Source organism: Vombatus ursinus, unplaced genomic scaffold (assembly GCF_900497805.2).
Source record: "Vombatus ursinus unplaced genomic scaffold, bare-nosed wombat genome assembly UNPS02014816.1, whole genome shotgun sequence".
NCBI classification, from domain to species: domain Eukaryota; kingdom Metazoa; phylum Chordata; class Mammalia; order Diprotodontia; family Vombatidae; genus Vombatus; species Vombatus ursinus.
The window spans coordinates 5,008,376-5,018,615 of record NW_020954594.1 but is presented as its reverse complement, the minus strand read 5'-3'; the positions used below and the strand labels follow the sequence as shown (position 1 = coordinate 5,018,615).

Genomic DNA, 10,240 nt, shown 5'->3' with positions numbered 1-10,240 from the left:
CTCCATTTCAGTAATTTTCTTTGTACCTTGCAGCTCATTCTAGCTTACAAGCTCCTGGGGCCCTATCCCCAGTCTTCTGCAGACAGAGCATGTCAGGACAGACGGGGTGCTGGCCATAAGGAATGGCCTCCTGGCCCTTTCGCGGCAGCACGAGCCCCAGGCCTTGGGGGATCTTTTCCCTCCCTTCTGAAGCTCAGATGAGCCTTTAAGTGAGGCTGATGGCAGCAGCAGACTATCAGACCAGCAAACTTCGAAAGGACAGTGTATTAAAGACAGAGAGGGGCGTATGAAAGCATATTCATCAAGGGGGGGGGACATATGTACAGAATAATCAGAGCAATCCCACCCCCCCATGACCTTCAGGGAGCCCCTCCCTCAATACAATAAAGTGTTGATCAATGATTTGTTCAGAAAGGGGAAGCCAAGGCTGAGCTCTTCCTACCCTATGCCAGCTCGGTATCTCCCAACCAATCCCCCAGTGCTGCTCCATCTCTGTCCCCCCCCAGTGGGGGAGGGGGTTCGGGTGTGGGGCTCAGACTCCTTCTGGTTTTGCATGTTGTTGATTTTTTTCTTCTCCAGACCCACTCTCCATCAGGCCCAGGGGAAGCTGAGGTGCTGAGCAGCTCCCCACAGTGAGACTGGTCAAAGGGAAAGAGGGATGGCAACTCTGGTTGGGATGGGCATAGGGAGGGAGGGTAGGAGCATATTTTTACCTAAGTGCTCATGGTATACCAGCCCAGTCATTTTCATTCACCAGTATTTCCCCTTCCCACCCACTCCGCCCCGATTTTATATTCTGCTTTACGCAAAAAAATGAATTACTACTCTACCCCAAGGCAACCAGGCTAGCTGCTATTTGCAAGGCTGGGGGAAGGCACTGTGAGGAGCAATACCCATTCTGGTTACAAAGAGAAGGATTAGGAAGAGGTAAGAGCCAAGCAGCCTGGCTGTCACTGCTGAAGAGTCACAGCCTCCCTTGTAGACAGATAGATTTCTTGAATGGAGGTGACATATCTCTTACCCCTGTTCAGGGACCCTGGGCCCATTTGGCACAGTGACAAAAGCATCAAACTCCTCCAACTGTGTAGGAAACCAGCCTCCAGCCAGATAGGAGGAACTTTGCCCTCCTCGGGCAAGATCAGAAATCCTGGGCAGGCCTGGGTCTGAGGGAAGTCAGTTTTACCCTGTCAAGGACATGAGCTGACAAGAGTGAGACAATGTCTACACTTGTGGAAGGATAGAACCTTTTGTCTGCTAGGTACACAGCCCCCTCGGGTCACCCATAAGGATGGCTATCAGCAGTTCTAGGGGAAAACCAATGTATTGGCTGAGCTGAGGAGACAGAGGAGACGCCAGGCAGGAATGGCAGGCTGGTGCCAAATGGGTGCCTACCTCCAGAGCCACCATCCCAGGATCTGCAGAAGGACTTACTGTGTGGGTGGGGGATGGAGGGACAGCCCCTTCTGTGAACCGTATCCTGACCCATGAAATGAAGGAGGTGACAGAGTCCTCTCTGACTACAGGAAAAGCAAAGGACAGAGGCCTGAGCAGACGGGGGACCAAGCACAGTATAGCTAAGGGGGGAGTTGCTGACAAATTCTAGGATTGTCAGAAAGGTTGGAGGACTGGGGAAGCTGGAGGGGAGAGAGAGGACAGTCCTTGGAAGGTCATGTTCCCCCCCAGCCCAGACCTCCTGGAGACAGAGCAGTAGCTGAGTAGATAGTAGTAGCAGATACAACTGGGGAAGGGTCAGGCGATCTCTTGGCATCTCACTCCTGGGGGCTCAAGGGGCCTCATTGGAGCCCATGCCATTGCCCTTGTTGACATAGAAAGGACGGTAGTGCGACTGTGGGAGAGAACGGAGAAGTGGAGGTTAGAAGTTGGACATGATACCCCAAACCTATGAGCCTCCCCCATCCCTTCTCCAGGCTCCCCAGCTTCCTTCCTTCCTTGGCCATCAGCAGCCAGCAGATGATCTCTTTCCCCAAAGAAAAGACATGAGAGGTGTCCTGAAGGATTTGAAGGGTCATCACGTCAAAGATGTAAAACATACTTGTCTGAAAAGAATCTAGGGTTTCCGTGGACTGCGACTCAATGTGACTTAGCAGTGTGTCGTGGCAACCAAAAGAGCCAGGGTGACCTTGGACCACCCAAAGTGAGGCACAGCTTCCAGGAATGGGAGGTGGTGGTTCCTCTGCACTCTGCCCTGGGCAAACCCTTCTGGAATATTGTGTTCTTGATGCCACGGATAAGGAAGGGCATTGACAAGCCAGAGAGAACCCAGGGAAGAACAGCAAAGTCCTAAGATGTCACCAAAGATAGGCTAGAGGAACTGGGAATGTTTATCCTGGAGAAGGCTTGCGGTGCAGGACGGCTGCCTATCTTTGAAGGGGAAGAGGGATTGGACTGGTTCTTTGAGCAGAAGTTACAAAGAGGCAGATTGAAGTCTGATGTCAGGAAAATCTTCCTAACAAATTTGTTGCTGTTATTGGTCAATTCAGTTGTATCTGATTCTTCATGACCCCATTTGAAAACCCATTTGGGTTTTCTTGGCAGATGCCGGAGTGGTTTGCCATTTCCTTCTCCAGCTCATTTTACAGATTAGGAAACTGAGGCAAACAGGGTGAAGTGACTTGCTCAGGGTCACGCAGCTAGGAAGTATCTGAGGCCACATTTGAACATAGGAAGAGGAGTCTTCTTGACTGTAAGCCTGGGACTGTATTCACTGTGCCACCTAGCTGCCCTCCTAACAAAGAGAGGTGTCCAAAGTAGGAAGATCAGCCTCAGGAAATGGTAAATGCCAGCATGTTATAATGGGTCTTCCTTTCCGGTATGGGTTGTATTACAGCCACCCTAGTTCAGGCCCTCGTTACTTCCCACCTGCAATTAGGGCATCTTTATTGGTACCCTTGTATCTAGTCCCTCCCCTGTCCAATGTATCCTCCAAACAAATACCATGTTCATATACCTGATCATTCTACTCTTCCCCTTAAAAAGCTGCAGTAGCTCTCCATTGCCTTAGGTTAAAATACAATTTGTTTGTTTTGTTTTGCTTTTGTTTGTTTGTTTTTTGCTTTTTTTTTTTTTTGCATTTAAAGCCTTCTATCTGGTTCTAACCTAACTTTCCAAACTTATTACAAATTATATGCCTTCCTGTGAATGCTAGGCTGCCAAACTGGCTGCTTGTTGTTCTATCTCCTGCCTCTAGGAGGAGTTAGCTTTGCATGTCCAGCATGCATTCCCTCTTCATCTCTGTCTCTTCCAACTCCCTGTTTCTTTCAAAACCCGGCTCTAGCACCACCTTTTACATAAGACCTTTTCTAATCTCCTTAGATACTAGTGCCCTCCCCCAACATTATCTTGTCTTTATTCTGTATATACTTGGTAAATACCTATACATGTATATACATGTTCTACCCCCAATAGAATGTAAAATCCTTGAGTGTGGAGACTGGCTCACAGTTGTATTTGTATCCCCTAATCCTGGTGCAACACCTAGTGGTGTTGTTGTTCAGTCGTTTCAGTCATGTCTGACTCTTTATGACTCCATTTGGAGTTTTCCTGGCAAAGATACTGGAGTGGTTTGCCATTTCCTTCTCCAGCTTATTTTACAGGTGAGGAGACTTAGGCCAACATTGTTAAGTCCCTTGCCCAGGGTCACACCACTAGTAAGTGTGTGAAGCCAGATTTGAACTCAGGAAGACTTCAGACCCAGCACTCTATGCACTGTGCCACCGAGGTGCAACACCTGGTACACAGCAAGTAATTAACAAATCTTGTTGATTAGAGCAGATAGGTCAATAGGGTGCCTTTTAACTCTAAATTCTGTGGTTGTGTGAAGAAAGAATAGACTTCTTCTGCTTGACCCCAAAAAGAAGGACAAACTTGGACAGTCAGTGACGTCAACAGAAATTTTTAAATTCAGTATGAGGAAAAATTTCCTAACTAGGGATATTCAAATGTCAAATGGGCTACCTTGAAAGGTAGTAAGCCCTTTACTGAAGAAGGTCTTCAGGTACTGACAAGATGACTACTTTTGGGGGCTGCATTAGAAAGAGATTCTTGGCCAGGTTAATGTGGGCCCAGATGGCCTCTGAGGCCAATCCAGCAATGAGTCCACAACTCTCTTTTTTTTTTTTGGCTAGGCAATGGGGCTAAGTGACTTGCCCAGGGTCACACAGCTAGTGAGTGTTATGTGTCTGAGGCCAGATTTGAACTCGGGTCCTCTTGACTCCAGGGCTGGTGCTCTATCCACTGTGCCACCTAGCTGCCCCCACAAGTCTTTTTAAGCACTTATTTACTATGTGCCAAGCATTTTGTGAAGTCCCAAGGATACAAATACAAAGGACCTCAATGGCTTACATTTTATCAGAGGTGATAACATGTATAAAAAATACAAGATAATTTTGGGGGACAGAAAGGTAGATGAGGGATGTCAGGAAAGTCTCATAGAAGAGGACATATTTGAATTGAGCTTTAAAGAACACTAAGAATTCTAAGGGTTGGAGAGAGCATGTTCTAGGCACGGGGAGTGGCCAATGCAAAGGTATAGAGGTGGGAGATGTAATAACACATGAAATGGTCCACAAGGTCAGTTTAACTGAAGTATGTGAAGAGGAGCCATGTATATAATAAGTCTGGTAAGATAGACTGGAGTCAGGTCGTACAGGGCCTCGTATGCCAAACAGGTACCTTCCAACTCTGAGATTCTATGAAATGGGTTTCCTAAAGTAAAGTAGGCCTTTTGTACAGTGGAGTCTTTGCCCTTTTCTGGGTAGGGGAGGGAGAAGTGAGGAGGAGAAAAAGGAGAGAAGAACCACTGGACTGAGTATGAGGTATGGGGTATGGCAGCAGCCTGAGTCCCTGGAAAGTCTGAGAGTCTCTGGCCTAGCCTCCCGAGAATGGGCCTGACCTGTATAGCAAAGGTTGCTCCATCTTGACCCTGGCCACCAGTTCTCTAAATTGTGGCAATATCAGATATGATCCTCAGGGCTGGCTAATTAGAAACTCTGAGTTTAAATCCTAATTATAAACTCATTAAGAGCAAATCAGCTGATCTGTCCAGGCTTTGCCTAACTAACTTGCTTTCTGATCTCCTAGGAAATAATTCACAAGTTGGGTTTCAATTGCTTTTTGCAAAACCCAACCATCAACTTATCTCTTCTCTGCATGTCCCATATTTGCTTTCAAGGCAATCCAAGCCCTTAGTTTTGTCTCTTTGAAGAAGGCTAGACAGGCTTAAATAATCCCATTGCACAGGGATAATCCTGCACAGAAAAGGAAAGTGATTCAGTCTGGGTCACACAGCACGCCAGCAGCATAGCTTTAGATCTGTGTAGCAGAAACTTCAGACCTCTCCAGGTCCTCCAAACTCCCATCCCAACCTACCTGTTTTCTCTTCAATCCTCCCAGTCTCATTGACATTCTCTAAGCATCTTCAGAGACCAATGACTACATAATTTCTGGCCCTGCTCTGTTCATCCCTGCCTGCAATTTCACAAAATCAATGCCTCCCACCATCCGTGCCTCAGGGAAACAGTCATCTGAGGCAGGAGCAGGAGAATGAGTTGCAGCTGGCACCTCTCTATGGAGATCATCATTTGTCCCATGTTGGCTTAGACTATAAACCTGCTCCCCAGCTGGGCTTAAAAGTCCGCGCTTCCCCCCACCCCTCCCAACAGCTAGCCAATGCTCCTTGCACTCTTCTATGGGACGTCTGCAGCTTGATGCTCATGGGCACCATGCATGGATTGCATGAACCAACTTTTGGGCTCAGAGCCTTCCTCTTTGTTCCTGCACTTTCTCTAATTTCCTGGGCTCTCCACCAAGTCCCATCCAATCTGAGGCACTGGTCGGAATTACAACTACACAGGTGTCACAAGTCCTTAGCTTTCCCAGACTTCCCTTTCCTCATCTGTAAAATGAGGGGGTTGAACTAGGTGACCTCTGAGGTCCATTGCAACTTTAAGTGTATGACTCTATGACCTTAGTTAAGTCACTTTCCCCCAATGGTCTTTAGTTTCTTCACCAGTAAAATGAAAGGGGTAGACTAAGATGGCATCTGAGGTCATGGCAGCTGGGGGTTTAGTGGACAGAGACCTGGGCCTGGAGTCAGGAAGACCTAAGTTCAAATCTATCCTCAGAAACTTATTAGCTGTGTAACCCTGGACAAGTCACCTAATCACTGTTTAACTCAATTTCCTCAAGGGGAAAATGGAGCTAGCACCTGAAGGATTATAGTGAGTAGCAAATAAGATAATATTTGTAAAGCACTTTGCAAACCTTGAGGTGGTATATAAATGCTAGCTATTATGATTGTTACAGAACCACAGAGTTTCAAAGCTGGAAGGGACCTAATACTAGGTGATCCATATCTGACCAAGAATCTCTTCATCCACCTCCTTAACAGATCATCTTCCACCCTCTGCTAGAAGACAACCATCCAGTGACCTGAAACCCACCACCTTCTAAGGCAGCCCATTCCCCTGTTGATGGCTTAAATTGCTGGGTAACTTTTGTTATGTAGAGCCTAACCCTATTTCTTTTTTAAAATATATTTATTGGATATTTTATTCTTCCCCAATTACATGTAAAAACTATTTTAAACTTTCATTTTTAAAAATTTTGAGTTTCAAATTTGCTCCTTCTCCTCCCCCTTCATTGAGGAAGCAAGCAATTTTATATACTAACCCTATTTCTCTGCAAAATCCACTATTGCTCATAGTTCGGCCCTCTAACACCAAGCTGACTAAATCTATTCTCCTTTCCATATAATTGCCCTTCAGATATTTAAAGGGACATATCGTGCCCTGCCCTTCCCTGTGTCTTCTCTTGTCTAGGCTAAATTACTAGTCTTTTCAAGTAATTTTCTTATGGCATGGTTTTTAGTTCTCTTACCATCCTAATCACCTTCTGAATGTGCTAGTTTATCAATGTCCTTTCTAAACTTTGACTCCTGAGAATTAAACACAATATTGCAGATGTCATCTAAAGAAGGCAGATTACAGCTGGGCGGTGCAGTGGATAGAGCACGGGACATAGAGTCAAGAATTCCTGAGTTCTAATTCTGCCTCAGATGCTCCCTAGCTGTGTGACCATGGGCAAGTCATTTAACCTCTGCCTGACTCAGTTTCCTCATCTGCAAAATGGGGATAATAATAGCACCTACCTCCCAGGGGTTGTTGTGAGGATCAAATAAGATAATATTTTTAAGGTGCTTGGTAGAGTGCCTGGCACATAGTAGGCACTATATAAACACTAGATATAATGATGCTGATGATAATGATTCTTTCATGTCTGTAAAATGAAGATAAGAACTCCTACCTCCCAGGATTGTTGTGAGGATTGAGTGAGTTAGCACATATAAAGTGCTTTGTATACAAAACGATACATAAATCCTAGCTGTTATCATTGCTGTGAGACTATCACCTCCTATGCTCTGGACACATTGCCCCTATTGATCCAGCTTAGGGTCACATGTCTCAAGGCAGCCTACTGGCTAGAGTGCTGGATTCACCATCTTGAGATCTGGAGCCAAAGCCCCAGAGACTGACTAGGGGGATGACCTCTCGCAACACACAACCTCTAAGAGCACGAGTTTTCTCATCTGTAGTATGGGGCTAATAATGCCCATGGTACCCACCACACTGGGTTGTAGTGGTAAAAATGCTGTTTCACACATTTGTAAGCATGATAACATCGTGAAGTATTTATATCAGGTTGCCATGTTATACTATTGGCTCATTCAAATATCAACTCATCTATGTGCCCTTAAAGCTCTTCATAACCTGGCCTCAGCCTGCCTTTCCAGCCTTATCCCATATTACTCCCTTTCTTGCACTTTTCGGTCCAACCAAGCTAGCCTACTTGTGGTTCTTCATTCCCAGCCTTCCATCTATTCTCTCTGCCCCTTTGCACAAGCTGTCCGCGTGCCTAGAATTTCTTTCCTCCTCCCCTTTAACTCTTGGAACCCTTATTTTTGGTTAAACTAGTCTCATGTGACATCTCCCACATGAAGCCTTCCCTGGTCATCCCTTTTGTTTTTGCTTCCCTTCAAATATTACCTTGTATACATTTTGTACGTATTTAGATGTACATAGGCTGCCTCCTCCTTTTGAATTTAAACCCCTAAAGAGTAGGGACTGTGTCTTCTCTGCCTTTGTATCCTTATCACCTAGCAGGGCCTGGCATTTAACTGATGGTTCATTCATTGATTGAGTGATTCAGTTTTCAGGTCACTAAAATTCCCAAACCTTTTCCACACAAACTGTTGTCTAACCATACATCTCCCATCCTGGTTTTGTGTAGTTGATTTTTTTTGAACTCAAGTATAGGAGTGTTTATATACCCCTATTAAATTTCATATTATTTGATTTGGCCAATCTTTCTAGCTTGTCATTCAGTGACCCTGTTATTCAATATATCAGCTATCCCTCCCAGCTCCATGTCCTTTGCAAATTTAATAAGCCTTGAATGTAGGTCTTCAATGGCCCAAGACTGAAAATAGGAAGGGTATAGAAGGCGCACCAATTGGGGAGAAAAAAGGGAATTGGCTTTAGGGAAGGCTAGAAAGAGGGCAGAAGTAGTCTAGCTTGCCATGTAATTGGGTCAGGCCTAGAAGTGAGTCAGGTGGGAATGGGACAAGGAAACTGCTGGCCTCTGTGGCTAGATAAAGACATCATAGGATAAAACTCCTGGGGCCTGTAACTCAAAAGCTCTCTATTCTGTGAGTTAGCTTTATCTTCTTTTCTACCAAAGCTACTAAGGTCCCCTTGAGAACCTCAACCTCTACCTCAGGTAAGTGAGGGAAAAGACAGAGGACATCCATGCTAAAGCCATTTGTAGACTATGGCAGCAGTGGACAGCGACAGACAGGTCACTACCCCTACAGCATCAGTAAAGGAGCATACTACTGGGGAAGCCCGTAGTAGTATAGGATAAAAATCCAGTAAAGCTGGGGAAAAAACAAACCAAACAACTCTAATGATGGTGCAGTGAGAGATGGTCTGATTCCTGCCTGGGGGCTCTTGTTCACATGTGGGTGGGGGCACCAGGCGTTGACAGCCTCTGGCCAAGTGGTCCCCCCTGGGATTTGGCCATGATTGTGCCCTCTTCCAGGAAATGAGCCTCTGGGGAACAAGGGTATATGGGATGGAGAACAATTCCTTTTTTTCCTCTTCCCTTGCTTGTTTTTGTAGTGCTGCTGCTACAGAGCCTCTGGGCCCAGGTCCAAATTTCAAACACAGTCAATTAGTTACTTCCTCACTAATATATTAAAGGCTTTCTCCCATTAAGCAGCTTCAACCACTCTTTTTGGGGGAAGCCCTGCTATGATAGGTATTGGACTACATAGCTTCTGAGGTGCCTTCTGCCTTCTTCAGAGTGGGGAACCTGCGGCCTCGAGGCCATGTGTGGTCCTTGGGTGCAGTCTTTTGACTGAGTCCAAGTTTTACAGAACAAATCTTGGATTTGTTTGGATTCAGTCAAAGGGCCGCACTTAAGGACCTAGAGGGCCACATGTGGCCCCGAGGCTGCAGGTTCCCCACCCCTGTTCTAGATACTAAAATTCTCTGATTTAACAATGGCAGAGATGTGGCAGGGGTGGCTACTCACTTCCCAAGAGATCAATGTCTGTACCAGAAGTTCTTAACTTGGGGTCTGGGGAAAGATTACAGGTGGGAGTCTATGAATTTGGTATTTTTAATATTTTGATAACCATGATGATTTGTTTCCTTGGTAATTCTATGTATTTTATTTTATGCATTTAAAAACATTACTCTGAGAAGGAGCCCATAAACTTCATCAGACTGCCAAAGGGACACATGGCATGAGAAGGGTCAGAAGCCCAGTTCTATCCCCGAAGGCAGAACTAGGTAGAGGTTTCCAGCCCTCCTCATGGGAAGTGACTAACCTCCCCTGCAGGGAGAGAAGAACTGAGGGCAGCAGAGTGCTTGGTGTGGACACGTGTGTGCTACCAGCTGCAGAGAGGACCCCAGAAAAGGATCAGGTGCTACAACTCTTAGCCTGCATTTAATCTGGAAATGCATGTGACATCCTCCATGCATACTTTACTGGGAAGAGGGGAGGAGAAAGGAGAGAAGAGGGGAAAAGGGAGAGGAGAGGAGCAGGGAGGAGGGGAGAGAAGAGAAGAAAAGAGAAGAGAAGGGGGGGAAGACAAGAGAGGGGGAAAAGAAGAGAAGAGAGGGGGAAGAGAAGAGGAGAAGAGAAGAGAAGAGAAGAG

At 45.9% G+C, this 10,240-nt stretch overlaps 1 protein-coding gene across 1 annotated transcript in view; it reads right to left on the bottom strand.

Annotated features, from left to right (window-relative positions):
- Window positions 1-246: 246 nt before the first annotated feature.
- Window positions 247-10,240, bottom strand: part of TRIM29 (tripartite motif containing 29) — a 51,940-nt gene continuing 41,946 nt past the window's right edge. Inside the window, exon 10 of the mRNA XM_027835516.1 lies at window positions 247-1,846. Coding sequence (XP_027691317.1) covers window positions 1,784-1,846 — 63 coding nt within the window. The 3' untranslated portion in view covers window positions 247-1,783. The remainder of the gene's footprint in view (window positions 1,847-10,240) is intronic.